We start from the raw sequence: 20,439 nt of genomic DNA on the forward strand, positions 1-20,439 counted from the left end.
TTGGAGCACCTGGGTGGCTCAGTGGGCCAAGCCTCTGCTTTCAGCTTAGGTCATGATCCCAGAATCCTGGGATCGAGCCCCACATCGGGCTCTCTGCTCAGTGGGGAGCCTGCTTCCCCCTCTCTCTGCCTACTGCTCTGCCTGCTGATTTCTCTGTCAAATAAATAAATAATTTATTATTTATTTTATTTTATTAATAAATAAAAAAAATTTATTTTAAAAAAATATTTCTACTTTTCTATCCTTCCCTTTAAACTCTGAAAATTCACTTTGCCACAAAGAGCTACCACATATGTTTAAAATTACATATTATAAAAAAAAATTATACATTATAAGATCTACTAATATCTTCTGTTGAAACTAAGTAATGTTCCACAGTGGAAGTTAATGGATTCCGGAGCCAGCTGGCCAGGGTTCAAATCATACTTCTTCCACTATGTGTAACTCTGGTCAAGTTACTTAACCTTTCTATGCCTCATCTGTAAAATAAGGGTAATAGTCCCTATCTTATAGAGCTCCCTTGAGGTTTAAGGTAATACATGTTCTCTGCTTAAAACAAAACCTGACATGTAAGAGCTAGATAAGTATTGCTACAATGAAAACTGAGAATCAAAAACAAATAGAAAAACAATTTAAGGTAGATTTGACTGGGACAGAATAGGAAGGAGCCTTCTGGAGGCAGAACTCAAAAGTTCTTTAACTTGATGTAGTTGATAGTTTTCCAAGTAAAGAATCCAACAAGCAGAGTATTGTACAATATACATCTCAATAATATAAAAAAACAAACCGCAGAACCTGGGTAATGCTCAAATAGCTTGGCCCAATGCCAGTTCCTTTTCACAGAATCAAGTCAAAGTCTTGATTATAATAAATAAATAACAATATGAATAATAAATAAAAAGTCAAAATTATAAGAAGACACACATATTTTTCTTAGGAAAACTGCCAAAAAATCATGAAAGTTGCAGCCAATAAAGGAAGAGGCAAGCCTGAAATTCAAGGCTTTTCACGGGATATACCAAAACACTTATACCTGCAGCCAGTGCGGGAGTGGGTAAGGGAGAGACTACAGACATGTGAGAGAATTTTAGGAAATACTCAGTGAACTAACACACCCACAATCTGGATGATAGGAATTGCCCCTTTCTAAAATAAACTATACTTTTAATTCATTTTACTGTCTCTTAACACTTCCTGTCTAACCTTGAAGATCTTTTAAAGATCTTGCTCCATGTAAGTTTATTTTCCATTCCTACCTTATATTCACCCTCCACTCTGGTGAGGTCCATTTCTTCACTGCCACAAAAACATGTCCCAGTTCCTTCTCCAGTCATTGCTTTTTTTCGGTCACATTTTTCACTTTTCCTAGAAAACCCTGACTCTCTGCTTTTCACCAAAGCTACATTCTACCATCTTTCAAGTCCCTATTCCAAAAACCTTTACCACATCCTGTATTCTAAGCTTAGCTTTCCACTATCTCGCTATGTTGTTTTTTGCAAATAGCTCCAAGGATAGTTATCATTTAACAATGTAGCTCTCAGTGATACTTTTACTGACAAATGAGGAAATTAGTTTCACGGAAGTACATAACAGTTCCCACATACAAAAGGTCCTCATATATTTGCTGAGTGAATAAAAGAAACTGACTCATTCAAGTTCTTTTCATTCTCATAACTCATGCAATATTTTGGAATCATACTGCCCAATTTAGCACCTCATTATATACTAATTTATACTATTCTGCATTGTTTCATATCTGTTAGTTGCCTCCCAGATGGTTAACTCCTTGAAGACAGAACCCCTCTAGTTTAGGCTTTACATTACTAAATACCAAAGCACAGGGACAAAGCTGAGGGTCAAATATGATTATGGATGTGAAATAATCTTGAAAATAAAACACTCTCTTTGGTATATGTACTCAATAAATATTTTTTCCAATTAAGTGAATCTATCATTAATGTTATCATCCCCATTTATGACTCTCTCCTCTCAGAGTTATACCAATAATCCACATTTTAACTGCACAATACTTAGATTCTTTAAATTCATTGTGGCTGCATTCAAGTATCTTGTGATTACTAGTTCTTAATCTCTAATGACTCTACAAATTAAAATCCACTTTCCACCAGTCAGCAATAATACTGTTCCTTAAAAAAACTGTGCTTTTCACATGCTCCCAATATACTGAGAGCAACAAACCATTTATCCCCACTTAAACTTTCATAAGATTATAGTTCTCTTTATTTCTACAGAATACATCATTGCACAAACAAAAGGCTTTTTTCTTTGCTATATCAAAGATTAAATGTTAAAGATCCTCATGTTCCAGTGACCTCCTCCTTAGAAAAACTATAGGCATCCCTCTTCAGCCTTTATTTTTCACTCTCCTATTTCACACATCATTCAGTAAAATTACGTTCCGTACAGTTACTATGTACCAGGCATGCACAAGTCACCGTCTGAGGAAACAACAATAAAAAGGTGTAGTACATGTCTTTAAAAAACTTTTTAATTTAAAAAACAAAACAAAGAAAAAAAAAAGCCTTACAATTTAGTGAAGTAACATATGCAAAAAAAAAAAAAATTATAGCACAATGTGGTTAAGAGTTAAAATGGGGGGAATTAAAATTATATCACATTTGATATATACATGTGCATGTATACACACACACACACACACACACACACACACACACGAGAATGACTGGAGTATTAAAAAAGAAATAAAATTAGTGCCCAAACCTACCTGCGGATGTCAAAGTCAGAGAGTTTTATAGACATGATTCTCAAACTGCTCTTTGAAAGGATGTGAGTTTGCCAGGCAGACAGACATACCAAGGAAAGGCATTTCAGGCCAAAGGAACAGCCAAGTGTAAAGACACACAGACATTAGAAAATATGGTACTATTCCTTACTGAAGGAGACTAATACTATGAGGCAGAAAAAGGAGGTAGAGGCCAAATCATAAATGGCTTCATAAGTCACTCTAAAAAGTTTACATTTTATTCTGTAGGGAAAATAGAGCCAGAGAAGAAGTATGATTAAAGGTATAACAATCAGATTTGTGTGTCAGGAAGAAGACTCTTTCAGCAAAGAGGCGGATGTATTAGAGGAGGGTAAACTGGAGATGGAGAGAAAATTTACACTGCCTAAGAGGCTAGTCAAAACATGATCAATATCTAATGAAGGAAGTGGGAAGAGGGAATGGGGAAAAAAGAGAAAGCAGAAATCCTCAGGGCATGGGGACTAAACTGTCAGAAGACACTGTACACCAAAGTGGAGAGCACAAAAGCACAAACTGTGAATGAGAAAGGAGGCAGGATGAAGATGGTAAGCTCTGCTGTAGATAGGGTATGTATAGGTGTCTGCAAACAGCCAGGTAAAGATGTATACATCAAGCAGCTGAGAAAAGGGTCTGAAATTTTTTAAAAGAGAGATCTGAAGTAGAAATAGTGATCTGAAAGTTAACCTAAGAATAATGTTTTAAATCATGGATAGAAATGAAACTATCTAGGTGGACTATCTAGGGTGAAGAGAAAAAAGAACCACCAACAAAACCCTAAGGGTGAAACACAGACAAGAGAAGAACCTACAAAGGAGAATAAGGACCAACAGCCTGAGAAGAAACGTAGAGTTTCAAGAAGTAGTGAGATAAAGACTAGTTCTGAAAAAAAAAATGGATTCAGAATTCGCAGTTAAGATGAAAATGTTCCCATACTTGCCTCCAATTTGTCCCTTTTTTTCAAACGAATTTATAAAAAAACATAATTGTTCCTACCTGGTAAGAATAGGTACCATGTCCTGCCCACTGCCATGCTCCTTTTCCCACTGCTCCAGCAGGGTAGTGAGCTCAGCTTTGGAGTCCACATGCACCGCTACTGTAGTCATGGCTTGGCCTAAGGAATCAAAAATATACAGAAATAGCACATGAACACAGGCAAATAAACCTGACATACTTCCTACAAAAAGTGAAAAGGGGAGAGAAAAGGGATAAGCAAGCAACAAAAACTTAACTCCCAGACCCTTCATTCAGATAATTTTATTTGTGGTACAATGGGAAACCTAGCATTGGGAGCCAGGATACTCTTCAAGTCCTTTCACCCCCTCCCAACCTCGGTTTGCTCAACTGTCAAATGAGACAAGCAACTGGATCAAAATTGTGATTCTCACCACTTCTAGGACCAGGAACCCCTCTAAGAAACAGACAAAAAAGCTAGGGTCCCTTTATCTCCTCAAAAATGCATACGACTGGGGCATCTGGGTGGCTCAGTGCATTAAGCATCTGACTCTTGGTTTCAGCTCAGGTCATGGTCTCAGGGTCATGGGATCAAGCCCCACATTGGGCTCATTGAGGAGTTGGCTTCAGAGTCTCTCTCCCTCTCCCTTTCCTTCCCCCTCTGGCCCTCCCCCTCCCTCTAAAAATAAATAAATCTTTTTTAAAGAAATGCATACACCTACATATCACACACACACAAATCCCTACTCTAGCTCTCTGAGGTCTAAAACTTTGAAGCTATGTTTTTTAACAGGAAAGGTGGTAAAAATCACTCCCAAAATATTTTTCTCTTCTAAGTCTTCAGGGGAAAATTCTATGAAAGATAAATAATGTGTCCCTGACAATTCTCTTTTTATTTTATTTTTTTAATTTATTTGACAGAGATCACAAGTAGGCAGAGAGGCAGGCAGAGAGAGGGGAGGAAGCAGGCTCCCCACTGAGCAGAGAGCCCAATGTGGGGCTCGATCCCAGGACCCTGAGATCATGACCTGAGCAGAAAGCAGAGGCTTTAACCCACTGAGCCACCCAGGCAGCACCCTCTTTTTTTTTTTTTTTTTTCAAGAATTTATTTATTTATTTGAGGAGTACCTGGGTGGCTTAGTCATTAAGTGTCTGCTTTCGGCTCAGTGTTCGCTCTCTCACTGTGTCTCTCTCTGTCAAATAAGTAAATAAAAAATGTTTTAATTAATTTATTTATTTAAAAGAGAGAGAGCAAGCACAAGAGAGCATAAGCAGGGGGAGCGGTAGAGGGAGAGGGAGAAGCAGGATCCCCACTGAGCAGAGAGTCTAATGCAGGGCTCCATCCCAGGATCCTGGGATCATGACCTGAGCTAAAAGCAGACATTTAACCGACTGAGCCACCCAGGTGCTCCTGTCCCTGTCAATTGTTAACAAAAACCCAAGAACTAAAGCGGATATCATTACCAACATGAAAGTTTGGAAGGAGCATTATAATAAGCCCATCTGTCCCTCAGACTCCCTAACATCTCTCATCGCTGACTTCCTAGGAGCATGAGAGGCTGGAGACAGACAGAGAAGTTGCTGGGTTGAGTGGTCAGCCCAGGGATACAGAACAGGGAGCTGAGACAAGCTTTGCAGCAGCTACATGAGAACTCTGTATGAAGAAGAGAGGCCTATTTATAAGGGGCTCCAAAAGGGATAAACGAGACCCCAATGTTTAGATGGTTTACAGATCAACTTCTTTGCCAAAGTAGTCTTAGGATCAAAATGTCAGACATTCCATCCAAAATCTGTATTTTCACAGAAATAGCAACAATTCTATAAAAACAGTCTAACACTAAAAAGAGATTACTGACTGATCTAGGATTATTATTGACTCTTCTAAAGATACCTACCATAAGACCAAAGGAAATACTTGTGAAAGATACCATCAACTCTCTAAAATGTAAACATCTGTGTTTTAATAAAGTAGAGGCAATACTAATAGTGAATAGTGATTCATGTCACCAAAGGAGAACAAATTTTTCAAAAAAAATGTTTTTAATTTAAAGCCTTTTGTTTTCCTAAAGATTTTTTATTTATTTGACAGACAGAGATCACAAGTAAGCAAAGAGGCAGGCAGAGAGCGAGAGGGGGAAGCAGGCTCCCTGCGGAATGGAGAGCCCAATGTGGGGCTCGGTCCCAGGACCCTGGGATCATGACCTAAGCCAAAGTCAGAGGCTTTAACCCACTGAGCCACCCAGGTGCCCCTAAAGCCTACTTTTCTACAGAGAAGAATCCACATTTTCAGTCTTTCTAGCCAGAGTCATAAAAAGGAAATGCTGCAGGTGTGACTAATATGGACCTCTGACTTTAACTTAAAAACCGAGGCTGTATTTTTTACTGCAACTGACTATGCATTTTTTTAAAAATAACCTTATTTGGAATAATTTTAGATTTACAAAAAAAGTTGCAAAGATATTGGAAAGAATTCACATATACCCCTCACCCAGTTCAGTTTCCCCTAATGCCAGCATATTATTTTAAAATGGAATAATGTCAAAATTAAGAAACCCAACATTGATATATTAATTAACTAAACTCAACTTGATTTAGATTTCACCAGTTTTTCCATTCACGTCCTTTTTCTGTTCCAAGATCTCATCCAGGATACCACACTGCATTTAGGTGTCATGTCTCCCTCACGTACTCTGGTCTGAGTTTTTGAGTTGTTCCTTGTTTTTCATGACCTTCACAATCTTGAGGAATAATGGGCGGGGGGAGTGGGGGCATTTTATGATAAAGATCTAGAAACCATGCAAAGCAGTTAACAGCAAAATTAAGCTCTGAAGACGCATCCTAAAAGTGTAAGAGAGATGGCTTTACTGGTGAACTCTAATGTTTAAAGAAAATTAACATCAATCTCAAATTCTTCCACAAAATAGAAGAAGGTCACTTCCTAATCTATTCCACGAAGCCAGCACTGCCCTGATGCCTAAGCCAAATAAAGCCGTCACAAGAAAACTACAAATATTCTTTATCAATACAGATGCAAAAATCTCAACAAAATGCTAGTAAGCTGAATACAGCAGCACATTAACAGAAATATGTATCATGACCAAGTGGGATTTACCCTAAAAATGCAAAGGTAGTTTGACATACAAAAATCAACTAATGAGGGTGCCTGGGTGGCTCAGTGGGTTAAGTGTCTGCCTTCGGCTCAGGTCATGATCTCAGGGTCCTGGGATCGGGCAGCATCAGGCTCTCTGCTCAGGCGGGAGCCTGCTTCCCCCCTCTCTCTGCCTGCTGCTCTGCCTACCTGTGATCTCTTTCTCTCTCTCTGTCAAATAAAAAATTAAATAAAATGTTTTTTTAAAAGTCAACTAATGTAATGTAATAGGATGAAGGAAAAAAATACATGTTCATCTGACTGATATAGAAAAAGCATCTGATAAAATCCATTACCCCTTTAGGGGGAGGGGGGTAACACTCAAACTGGGAATAGAAGAGAACTTCCTCAATGTGGTAGAGGGCATTAAAAAAAAAAACCCACAGCTAACATTATACTCAATGGTGAGACTGAAAGCTTTCTCCCCCAAAATCACAAAAAAGACAAGGATACCTGCTTTCACACTTGTATTAAACATTGTACTAGAGTTCTAGCCGTAGGAATCAGGCAAGAAAAAGGAAGAAAAAGCATCCAAGTTGGAAAAAAAGAAGTAAAATTAACCTTATTTACACGTGACATGATTCTATACAGAGAGAAATTGCAAAAAAAAAAAAATGCTAATTAAGAAATTTTAGCAAAATTACAGACTACAGATCAATACACAGAAATCAGGTATATTGCTATATACCAGCAACGAACACTCCAAATGTGAAATTAAGGAAACAATTTCATTGGGGCAGCTAGCTGACTCAGAAGAGCATGCAACTCTTGATCTCAGGGTTGTGAATTTGAACCCCACACTGAATGCAGAGATTACTAAGAAATAATAATAATAATAAAATAAATTTTAAAAAGAAAACAATATCATTTATAATAGCAGCAAAAATAACAAAATATTAAGGAATAAATTTAACCCCAAAAAGCACAAGACTTACATACACTGAAAACTACAATACACTGCTGGGAAAAAATAGAGTAACACTAAATAAATATATGGAAAGACAACCTATGTTCATGGATTAGAAGACTTAATATTGTTAAAATGGCAATACTCTCTAAAGTTGTCAATAGTCAATGCAATCCCTATCAAAATCTTAATGACATTTTTTTGCAAAAATGAAAACAGTGAAAACCAAAACTATCTTCTTTAAAAAGAACAAAGTTGAAGAATTCACACTTCTGATTTCAAAACTTAGTACAAGTCTACAGTGATTAAAACACTATGGTATGGGTGTTAGAAGAGAAGACACATACACCACGGCAAATGTGACACCAAAAGAATAAGCAACATAACAACAGATAAATTGGACTTCAACCTTTAAAAACTTTTGTGCATCAAATGACATTATCAAGAAAATGAAAAGACAAACCATGAAATGGGAGAAAGTATTTGCAAATCATATATCTGATAAGGATTCTGGACAGGATATATAAAGAACTCCTACAATTCCATAACAACGACAACAACAACAAACCTCATTTTAAAATAGGAAGACGGGCGCCTGGGTAGCTCAGTGGGTTAAGCCTCTGCCTTTGGCTCAGGTCATGATCCCAGGGATCGAGTCCCGGATCAGGTTCCCTACTCAGAGAAGAGTCAGCTTCTCCCTCTGCCCCTCCCCGTAGCTAGTGCTCACTCATTTGTGTGCACTCTCTCTTGCAATAATTAATTAATCAGTCAATCAATCAATTAAAATGGGCAGAAATCCTGAATGGGCACTTCTCCAAAGATACCCAAATGGCTAACGAGTACATGAAAATATGCTCAACATCATAAGCCACCAGAGAAATGAAAATCAAAACCACAATGAGATACCACTGACACCTACTAGAATGACTAGAACCAAAAAACCAGAAAATAGCAAGCACTGGCAGGATGTGGAGAAACTGGAATGCACACTACTGGTGGGAACATAAAATGGCACAACTATGGAAACAGTCTGGCCCCTTCTCAAAAAGTTTTAAGAAAAAGTTAAATACAGAATTACCATATAACCCAGCAATTCCACACCAAGATATATAAATCCAAAAGAATTGAAAACAGACATTCAAAGAAATATTTACACACAAATGTTCAAAGTAGCATATTTGCAATAGCCAAAAGATGGAAACAACGACCAAAAGATGTTCATCAAAGGATGAATGCATAAACAAAACAGTTACATTCATACAATGCCCTATTATTCAGCCACAGTAAGAAATGAAGTACTGATACATGTTAACACAAATGAAAACTTAAAATATGCTAAGTGAAAGCAGGCAGGCACAAAAGGTTATATGTTGTAGGATTCTACTTATGTGAAACATCCAGAATAAGTAAATCCATCAGAAAGCTGGCTCCTGGTTGCCCAGGGCTTGGGAAAGGGGAAGATATGGAATGATGGAAATGGGGTGATGAAAATGTCTTGAAACTAAAAGAGGTAATGGTTGCACAACATCATTAGTCTACTAAATGCCACTGAAATGAACATTTTAAAATGGTTAGTGGTCAATTTATGGTATGCGAATTTTACCACAAATTTTTTTAAAGATTTTATTTATTTATTTGACATAGAGTGAGAGACAGTGAGAGAGGGAACACAACCAGGAGGAGTAGGAGAGGGAGAAGCAGGCTGCCCGCCAATCAGGGAACCCAATGTGGGGCTCAATCCCAGGACCCTGGGATCATGACCTGAGCTGAAGGCAGACGCCCAACCACTGAGCCACCCAGGCGCCCCACCACAATTTTTTTTTTTTAATGGAGAAAAATAAGGGTGCCGAGGTGGCTCAGTCAGCTAAGCATCCAACTCTTGATCTCAGCTCAGGTCTTGATCTCAGAGTTGTGAGTTCAAGCCCCACACTGGGGCAGCACAGAGCCTACTTTAGTGCATCAAATGACATTGCAGCACAGAGCCTACTTTAAAAAGCTAAAAATAAAAATAAAAAAATAAAGGGGTGCCTGGGTGGCCCAGTCGTGTATCTGCCTTCTGCTCAGGTCACGATCCCAGGGTCCTGGGATCGAGCCCCACATCAGGCTCCCTTCTCGGTGAGGAGTCTACTTCTCCCTCTGCTGTTCCCCCTGCTTGTGCTTGCTCTCTTTCTCTAATAAAAAAATAAAATCTTTTAAAAAATAAAAATATAAAGTGTAAAAAAGAGGAGGGTGGGACGCCTGGGTGGCTCAGTCGGTTAAGCCGCTGCCTTATGCTCAGGTCAGGATCCCAGGGCCCGGGGATCGAGTCCACATCAGGCTCCTTGCTCATCAGGGAGCCTGCTTCTCTCTCTGCCTCTGCCAGCTTGAGCGTGCATGCACTCGCTTTCTCTCTCTCATAAATAAATAAATAATCTTAAAAAAAAAAAAAAAAAAAAGAAGACCAGGAGGAAATGCCTCTTGGACAACTTAAGTGATCAACATAATAGGGCACATAACACCGAAGTTAAAGGAAAATATTAGGTTTAATAAAGGTCAACTCAAGAGCATTTAAATAATAGAATTTTAGAATTCAATTTAGAAACATATTCTTTTGGCATCATTTTCAAAACCTGCAACGAGGGTGCCTGGGTGGCTCAGTTGGTTAAGAAACTGCCTTCAGCTCAGGTCATGATCCTGGAGTCCTGGGATCGAGTCCTGCATCAGGCTCCCAGCTCCACAGGGAGTCTGCTTCTCCCTCTGACCTTCTCCCCTCTCATGCCCTCTCTCTCTCTCTCAAATAAATAAATAAAATCTTAAAAATAAATAGATAAATAAAGAAAATCTTAAAATAAATTAAAACAAAAAAACAAAACCTGCAATGAATTACACTTAAGAATAATTATAACTTTGGGAATGATCACTCGCCCAGGGAAAATATAAACTCAGACTAAAATAATATCGATGATAATTCATTTCATTATCAATGAAAGACAATTTATATAAAATGTTAAAGGTTCAGTCATCCCTGCGCATTGAACAGTGAAAGTACACTACTCAATTCACCATGTTTTAAAGTGAGCTCTTTAAGTGGCACACAGAATTTATGGCCTATCCAATAATGACACAATAGTTACCAATTATTGAATATTAATATGTGACAGATTTTGGCTAATTTCTTATGTTACTCTGAATTTTCACAACCACCCTGACCTTTTTTGCAGATGACAGAACAGGCTGAGAGAAGTCCCAAAGACCGATCAACTGGTACTTGGTAGAAAAGGGTTTCAAGCATTCATATGCCAACTCTGCAAATGGTAATACCTGTGAGATCAGGGTCAAGTTATTTAACTTCTCCAAATCTCAACTGCCTTATCTGTAAAATGGAAATGGCTATTGTGAGGGTTGCGAGGGTTAAATGCAATGAAATAATATAAAGCCCTACAAAAAATATGGGGAACGTCTTTATCCTTAAGGTTGCCTGCCAATATGTAAGGGTGAAGTGTATGCAACTGAGTTCCAATGATTCCACAAAATAAGAAATACACACCACACCTATAGAGAAAATATAACAAAATATCAATAATCATCAAATCTGGACAGATGAACAAGTGTTCATTTCACTATTCTTTGAACCGTTTGAAAATTTCCATAATTAAGAAGTTGAAAAAATTAAGACACATTTCCTTGCTAATTTGAACCAGCTCTTAAATATATGTCAAATGAGAAAAGCCAAACGTGTGTGTTGGCACATGCATGCACCTGTCCCTGGAATAAAATAACTCTGGAAGAACACACAAGAAACATAATACCTACTACTTTTGCACAGGTAACAGCTTTCTGAGGGGTAACGGTAGGATAAAGATTTTCCAGGACAGGTTATTAACCCAGCGCTATCATTTTTCTGCTATTTTTTGTTGTTACTTTAAACTTTTTTTTTTTTAAAGATTTTATTTATTTGACAGAAATCACAAGTAGGCAGAGAGGCAGGCAGAGAGAGAGGGGAAAGCAGGCTCCCTGTCGAGCAAAGAACCCAATGCGGGTCTCAATTGCAGGACCCTGGGACCATGACCTGAGCCGAAGGCAGAGGCTTTAACCCACTGAGCCACACAGGCACCCCTTGTTGTTACTTTAAATCATAAAGTCTGTACTCCCCAAATACATAATACTTAATGGCCTATTCAGCATAAACTACACCAAAGCCTAAAATCAAGTCCACGTTAAGGACAGACCTCATAAGGTTAAAATCATGAAACAAATGTCTGAAAGCATTCTTCTTTATTAAAAAAAAAAAAAAAAAGCGGGGGAGGGTGTGAGAAATCCAAGTTTGGAACTTCAAGTAAAACTTACCCAATAATTAATATGACATTTAAATCACATATAACAATTTTCTATTAGTGTCTGTGACAATAACAAAATAATAATAATAATAAAACTGATATAAACCCAATTTCATTCACTTCAAACCATGTTGTGGTTCATTCTACCAGATTCCTCCCCTATTAAGTTTAATAACTGTACAACAGGTAGAACAGTAAAACACTGTGCTCAACTACTCAAGAGATTTTGAGGACTTCCTTTATAGTCTCCACTTTCTGTATCTATTAACATCCAAAATATATTACGACTCGAAAATAGATAATACTGTTAGATACTAAAATCTTGACAGCATCAAGCAAAAAAATACCAAATCAATTCCTAAAGCGTCTACATATACAAGCTTATATAAACCTTAAAGGTAAACTCCAGTACACAGGAAAAAGAAAATTACAGGACGACACTGCCAATGAACCCCTCACTCTGTACATTAACAAAGCGTGTAGAACAGGAAGATGATGCTAATAATTAAATGTGTATAGTAATTAAAAGGCTTCGCAGAAAAGGCAAAGAAAAACTGAAGACAATGTGACGTATGCAAAGACGATTCATTTTGGACTCAAAAACAACCATTACACACTCCAAAATTATTCATCAACAAATGCGAAACCCAAACGCTAACACTTGTGTAAGAGGAAGTGAGACGGAAACCGTCTAGGAAGAGAAGAGTTAAGCAAATGCCTGTCACCCCAGATGAAAACGACTATAATCCCCGGAAATAGGCTCCCGGGAAGCTTGGCGGGCACTCTGAGGTTTGGTTCCACGCTGCAAGCCCCACACACCTCTCTCTCCACCCCTCCCCTCCACCGGGGGGGGGGGGGGGGGAGGAGTACCCGGAAAGCTCCGCCCCCCTCGCCCGGCCAGAAAGCCGGACGGGTGCAAAAGGAGGTGGCACGAGGCCGAGGGAGGGGAGAGCCCGCCCAGGTGACTGGAGCTGGAGGCGGAGACACAGCCCGGGAAGGGGGCCGCCGTACGGCAGGGAAGATGGAACCCCCCATCCCGTACGGAACGGAAAATGGAAAGAGTGAAAGGAGAAAGGTTAACGAGGGGAATGGGAAGCATCCCTCCTCCAGGCAGGGGCAAGCACACCCGTGCCCCCCAATCCGGGCGGAAGAGTTACTCTCGGGAAGCTTCTTTTGCGGACTGGAAGACCGTGGAGGCCCCGCCCCCGAACCAAGAATCTGGAGAAGGAAAAGTCCTGTCAGGCCCCGTACCCAGCCTCCCCGCCGGCCCGGCCCGCCCCCTCCCCGCCGGCGGCCCAGGCAGGTGCCGCCCCTCCCCCAGTCCGGCGCCCACTCTCTCTCCCGCCCGGCCACACGCCCTGTCCTCTCTTGGCCTTCCCAGAGAGCCGTCTGTCTCCTTCCCCCACTCACCTTCCCGGGCGGCTCCGCCGCTCCCCCCTGACCCCGCCAGCGGCCACAGTTCACACACCGCCTCAGGTCCCGCACTCACTCTCCCTCTCACACACAGCGCGACCACAGATGCAGAGCGGCCCACATATTATGCGTCACTCGCGTGCTACGTGCCCCGCGCGCGAGCGCGCGCGCACCCCTACTTGGCGCGAGGCTCGGGGCAGTGGGCGGAAGGAGAAATCGAAGAGCCCCGGGGCCTCCTGGGAAATGAAGTTCGGCTTGTAGGGGCGGGGCCTACCAGTCTAGATTGGTGCTTGTGTACTAGCTCCCCGCGCATTGACTTCTGGGCTTTATAGTTTTTCCGTATAGACTCGAACTGCTCTGTACTCATTGGCACCTTCGGCAGGCGGAAGCGAATAGGGGCGGACCCGATCCATCCAAATCAGCGCTACAGCCACTTGACGCGTTCTCAGTACCTTATTCAGCCCTCTGTGACAAGGATGAGCCTCTGTTCTATTCTATCATTTGCCCCATTATACCTAGGGTATACCAGTATTTCGGAAAATATCTCCCACAAGCATATTAGAAATCACAACATTCACTAAAGAGAAGACACTGCTTTTCCTTTGTCTTTATGTTCAAGGGATAACCTGAAGGATCAATAAATATTTATCCTAGGTCTCATGTGGGGCAGAGAAAAGGGAAAAAACTAGAAGACCATAGATTAAGGCAGGGCTTAGAGGTCAGCTAACTTAAATCCTTTATTTTGCAGCTGGGAAAAAGAAGACCAATGACTTGCCTAACATCCCAAAACCAAGTAGCAGTGGAATCAGAACGACTCCTGACTCTGACTCAGGGATCCCTTTTTACAGACATGAAAAATAAATGTGATTCTACAGCTGACAGAATCTCTACCTGACAAGATCCTACCTAGCTTTTCTTTCTCTGGGAGTACTGAGCAAGTTTCTATGCATTGCTATGGAGTCCTTACAAACAACATTTTCACAGGGGTGGGAACACAGAACACAGCAAGCCTGCTGCTGTGCTCAGGTTCCGCGCAACTAGTAAGAAGCTATTAGAGCCTGGATGTGGGTCTCTTGATTCCATTCCTCTCTTTCCAGAAAAGAGACCTCCCTCCTCATTTGAGTGTGTAACTTGGAGTAGCTGCTCAGGCACAAAATTCTAGAATGGGAGCTGAAAGTGCCACAGACCTGTCACGTCTCTGCAACCCCTTCACCTGCCATGACACACAGCTCACTTCTCTGTGCTTCTGGAACTTTGCCTGTATTAGTAATGGGTACTACCATTTCCTTTGAATTTGCAGCAGGCTCAGCTCTAAGCCAAGTGTTTAACCCAAACTTTTTCATACAACCTTCACAACCACCACAGGGTAGATATGGGTAGCCACCTCTACACATGAGAAATCTGAGCTCAGAGAGGGGGCCCAAGGAACAGGGCCCAGGTTTGTGGACTCAGAGACTGCACTCACAACTGTCCTACACCTATCCTCCAGCACTCTTTCAGCTGACTTTCCTGCTATGCCTGCCTGAGCCATGAACCCAAAATGCATGAAGTTGGAACATTTAAGCCTCAGATACCCTCCCTCCTTCCATGGTCTAGCTAGCACAGCAGTAACTTCCCTACTAACTGGGATCCTGAAAGAGCTCTTGTGCGAACCCAGGGTCCTGCTCACCAGCTCCTGGTGCAGCCTCAGTCTGCCACCAGATGGCACTGCTCCCCTTCAGAAACGCAGGCTGGGTCTCTGGGTTAGTGATGGGATTGAAGAGCAACGCAGAGGAGCTTTGGAGAAGCTGGGACCCAGGAGGCTGGGCTATACAGAGCCTCTAGAGCTGTTCTCTCCAGAATCTTTGCTCCATAATGCCTGCAGCCTCCTTACCCCTGCCAACACACACACACACACACACACACAGCCACACAACTGTTGGCACACCCAGTCTACCACTCTGAGAAATGTAAGGGACAGCACCCTGGTTTCCAGGCTCCATACACATTCCGAGCAGGCGCACTGACACATTCCACAGGACAGGAACGTGTGCCCAATGCACAGACATGCACACCTATGCATTGGCACCAGTCTTCACAGACAACACTTTCACATCTTAGTACCTACAAGCACAAACCCACACACCTGGCTCGCTCTGACACATGGCTCCTGAATCACTGGAAAGAGATTCCTTGGCCTCTTTGGGATATCTCTGGACTGTCTTCCCCTGCTCTGCCTGTGTCCAGCCCCTCCCTGTGGTGTGCCTCAGAAAGCAGCAGCCACCATCCTAAAGGGCACTAAGTCACATTTACAGGGCTGCCTTGTGGCAGAGAAAGAGAGAGAGCTGCCCATCCCTGGCCCCAACACTAAGGGCTACAGACTTGCATATGCTCCACCTGCCCTCACCCCTAAGCATTCCCATGCACTGGAGCACGAAAAACAATAACATCAAGTGTTCTGGGCCTCAGGATGCTCCACCCTGGTCTACCACCCCTTCTCTGCAGTCACCTACTTCCAGGCCCACTGAACCCAGGTGTTCTCACCAGCCCACCCCCACCCTGGTGACACACAGTTGCTGTGCCTCCTCCTACAACTTCTTGGAGCCAGAAAACAAAGCCAGCAATCCCACATCCACCCCTGCTCCACTGTTGGCTGTGTCCAAGGGTCCCAGGAGCCAGCGTGGAGAGGCTTAAGGCTACGAGGCTCTGAGGACCCTCCCCCCAGCTGGACAAAGAGGGAATTCCAAGTCATTCACTTGGTGCCCTCCCCTTGCCTGGGAACCCTGGCAGCCACCTAGAAAAGTGGAACACACTGCCCCCACTGCCCATGCGGTGTGCACAAAAGCCACTGTGTGACAGCATCCACATCCACCACCCTCATCTTGCAGAGGGAGAAACTGAGGCTCTACAAAGACAAGTTCAAACCCACCTTGTCTGGTGGCCACAGCAGCAGCCGTCTCTAGAACCCAGTCCCTGCCTCCTGTTCCCACAAGTACAACTTCATAGAGGGCCCTGAGGCTCAGATGCAAAATGAAGCAGGAATCCTCCCCAGAGACCCACCCCAGCTCCTCCCCACCAGCGTTCCAGCAAGACTGCGGAACCTCCAGAAAAACCCCGTGCAATCTTTAGAACATACTTGAATTTTTTTTAATAGTTTATCTGAAATTTATCTGAAAGATAACTGATCATCTTATATTTTATCTGGCAACCCCCCTGCAGAATCACTGCTCAGCCACGGACCCCAAGGACTCCCCACCAGTGGCCCCTAGAGCCTCTCTTAAATCAACTGCAAAATAGTTAGAAGGACATCAGAACAGCTGTCTCCCAGTGGGTCTCATTAAAGATTAGACAGTCCAAGCAGTCAAGGCTCCTTTAGCCACAAGCTGATGGTATGGGTGATATCAGGCTCAAATTCTTCCCTTCCACCCTTCTCTCTTTAACCCTATCACCTATGGTCAGGAATGAGAACATAGTTTTCTTCTTTACTGGAAAGAGTTTGCAGAAGGAGATGGGTCAGCAGTTGGGTCCAGCTTTGGAAGAAAACAGACCTGAATCTTAATACTGGTGCTCCCCTTTACCAACTGTGGGACCCTGGCCCAAACCTTCACCTCTTTGGTGTCAGCTTCCTTGGCTGGAAGGTGGGAATAAGATCTTCTTTCTAACATTGAGGAGTAAATGTGAGAATGCATGTAAAATGCTTAGCTTGAGGCCTGGCACACAGTAAATGTTAGGGAAGGGATGACTACTTCTATCTTGATTATTCTTGGTCTAATGCTGTCCCCATTGGCAATTCTTTAGCTGGTTTCTCTCTGCCCCCTAGGACTGCCTGCTGGAAGAGCTTAGGTTTTTCTCATGTAAATGAGAAATGAGCTCCCCACCAGAAAAATTCTAAGGAATATTTTCGGAAGCTCTGGAAAGTAGAGGAGCAACCAACCTGGGAGATTGCCTGTCCAATCTCTGTCCCAGCCCAGAACGGAAAATTGCATGGATCAGAGGGTGGCTTAAGAAGATCTCCTCCTAGGGGCACCTGGGTGGCTCAGTGGGTTAAGCCTCTGCCTTTGGCTCAGGTCATGATCTCAGGGTCCTGGGCTGGAGCCCCACATCGGGCTCTCCGCTCAGCGGGAGGCCTGCTTCCCCCTCTGCCTGCCTCTCTTGAGATCTGCTTACTGCCTGCCTACTTGAGATCTCTCTCTGTCAAATAAATAAATAAAATCTTAAAAAAAAAACAACAAAAAAAAAAAAAGAAGAAGAAGAAGAAAAAGATCTCCTCCTAGGCCTCTTTATGCCTCCAAGGGCTACCACTGATAAAGGGTGAAGATAGTGGACCAAGAAGCCCCTTGGATGTGAAACCAGACATGTCACCTTCCCCAAACCAGCCTGTCCGCACTGCCTCCCTGTTGGGACAAAGCCTGAATCTGGAACCCTTGGCCAGAACACTCTTGCTTCTTTACCCTGCATCCTCTTGCAGGATGGTGATGTCACAATCAAGGTAGAGGGCAGAGGGGGTGGTCAGAGATGATAAACCCCGGGCTACCTTCACAAGGAACCCACCTAGCACAAACAAGGGCTATAGCATGAAGAGGGTCAACTTCTGCCCACCAGTTTCCCCCCAGGACTTGTTGGATGCCCCAGCCCAGTTGCCAGTCAACATCCCTGCTGACTCCTGGGGCCTGCCCTTTCCAGAAGCTATGCTCCAGCATAGAGGTTGGGGAACAGGTGCAAAGAAGGTAAAGAGAAAACACCCCAACCTCTTTTGCCTCAGGCTCCTGGAAACAAATTCTTCCAGGAGAAAGAATGGTGGAGTCAGCACTGGAGAGAAAAGACCTTGGATTTTTGGCAATACCTGCTTGTGGCTACGAGACCTTTCTGTGGAATTCAGGGATCTCAGTCCTGACTCATTTGAAGGTACACTGGAGACTGCTGGGGCAGACCCTGATGAAGACTACAGGTCACATAAAGCTTCCATCAGTTCTTTCACTTTGAGAAGCCTGGAGAAGAATGGCTTTGTCTAATGAGAGGAGGCTGGTCTGACTTCCAATTCAGAGGCCAGAGGCCCACCACTACCATCTGAAGTAGCCACCAGCTTCTGGCCCTCCCTAAAACTTGCTGCAGTGGGCCTGGACCTCTGAAAAATATTGCCAGTGCAGCCGGGAACATCCAGTTAGGCCTGGGAGCTGAAGTCATCAAGGGAAGGAGTCTCTAAAGGTAGAAGATGTCTTGGGCTCTCACCATGAGCCAGTTCCTCTTCATTCCCTCAGAGGTGGGGATGTCTCTCCATGAAAAGTCACATGATGTTTCTGGGGGGAGCCCCTCAGCCCAGCTCCTGCTTCGTCTGGTCCAAACTTGTCACAGGATAGCTTTTTGTGAAGTCACAAAACTGTCTGCCTCCCCACAGGATCAGGGACCAGGACAAGCAGGGATTAGCAGGCATGACCTGGGGTACAGAGGGCTTCAGAAGTGACCTTTGGACTCCGGAGGGAGGTGTGGGGTCTGGAGCAGTTCAGCCTGTAAAGCACGAGGGGGTCAGGCAGAGACCTGAGAATGAGGACCGTTTCTCAGATCTTAGTCATGGCCAAGAGGTGAGAACAATATGAGCCTAGGTATGTGGTCTTTGGCCATCATCCTGTCCGTTGAGACCCTGGAGAAGAGGGGGAACAGAGGGTCCCACACAAACTCAGTATGTATAAAAGTTCTGATCACTGATGTTCTGGATGTTCCTTGGCAAAGAAAGATTAAGACCTCCGAGCTGGGCACCTGATCTTCCCCTCAGTGCAATACAGTCATGGTCATTGACTTGCGGTTGAACCTGTTTCCTGGGCAAGCATATGCTCTCAAATTCTGCTGCATCGATAAGCAGCCCTGATAGCCTTAGGATGCCCTCACCCATTGGACTGCTCTGAGGAAGAAGAAGGTTAGGAGAAGAAATGGGAGTCCTTAGAGCCTACTGTCTCCAGAGTCTAGAGACTCACCACCAGAGAAGCCAACCCAGGAAAGAAGACAGGAGGGAGAAGAAAGTTTCACTACATCTAGGGTGAAAAGTCACCACTGTTGTGAAAGGGCTGCAGTTTGTATGTGGGGGATGGGGAGAGCCAGATCATTGAAGCTTTGTTTGAAGAACAAATCAACAAAAAGATATTTTCAGTGAAGTTCAGGATTCCTGAGTTCTGGCTCTAGGCCTAGCCTCATATCCTGTGCCTCTTGGGCTGAGGAGGATGCAGCACAAGGTAGAGATGACATGTCCCTGGCCTCAAAGGCCCACAGTCTAGGAATTGAACTGTCTCCCTTAAAGAGAATGCTCACGTCCCAGGAGTTGATAGAGCAGCCAGGAACCACAGAGCCCTGCCTCTGAGGCCAGGTCCCTACATTTCCTTCAGGGTAAGAACAGACTAGAATCTTGAGGGCTTTTGACATTAGAGCCAAAGCAGCTTCACCCTCCTCTCAGGAACTGCAGGTCTAGTTCTTGGGTTGCTCATTCTGTTGAGAGTGGCCCTCCCTCATGTGGCTCCTCTCTCGGCCATTTTTGTCATAGCATGGAAGCCATGCCTCCACAGAGGGCCATCTGCTGTCTACCCTGTGGAGCCCGTGAGTGAGCTGTGGGGACAGGCCTGGCCTAAGTAAAAGACTAGAGGGTGACCCAGGGCAAGTTTCCCCTCAGAAGCTTACTGGATCTGTGGTTTTCAAATTTTGTTAGTATTAGTTTACTGTAGAATCATTTTGTTTTGTTTTGTTTTGTTTTCCCTGTGAAATCTTGTACAGTGGTTCATTAATTAGATAAAAGGAGCCATGTTGGGAGTTGCAGGACACAGTGTGGCAGAGCTCCTAACAGTTCTGAGGAATTCCCTAGGGTTCTCAGGAACTCACTTTGAAAACTATCCTTCATGTGGTTTCCAGACCCTTCCAGGCTTGACCTGCCGTGAATCCGTGACTTCAAAGCCCAGGC

At 43.2% G+C, this 20,439-nt stretch overlaps 1 protein-coding gene across 5 annotated transcripts in view; it reads right to left on the bottom strand.

Moving 5' to 3' along the window:
• DCAF1 (DDB1 and CUL4 associated factor 1) overlaps positions 1-18,814 on the bottom strand; it is an 81,159-nt gene extending 62,345 nt beyond the window's left edge. Inside the window, exons 1-2 of one of the 5 annotated variants that reach the window (XM_032868172.1) lie at positions 18,729-18,814; positions 3,779-3,896 (exon numbers count right to left, since the gene is read on the bottom strand). In XM_032868172.1, the coding sequence (XP_032724063.1) occupies positions 3,779-3,888 (110 nt within the window). In that variant the 5' untranslated portion in view covers positions 3,889-3,896; positions 18,729-18,814. Of the gene's footprint in view, positions 1-3,778; positions 3,897-4,864; positions 4,885-13,517; positions 13,664-18,728 lie in introns of those variants that run through there. The other 4 variants (XM_032868171.1, XM_032868173.1, XM_032868175.1 and 1 more) reach the window with 4 other exon arrangements.
• Between the last annotated feature and the right edge of the window lie 1,625 nt (positions 18,815-20,439).

Source organism: Lontra canadensis, unplaced genomic scaffold (assembly GCF_010015895.1).
Source record: "Lontra canadensis isolate GAN:19392208 unplaced genomic scaffold, GSC_riverotter_1.0 scaffold35, whole genome shotgun sequence".
NCBI lineage: Eukaryota > Metazoa > Chordata > Mammalia > Carnivora > Mustelidae > Lontra > Lontra canadensis.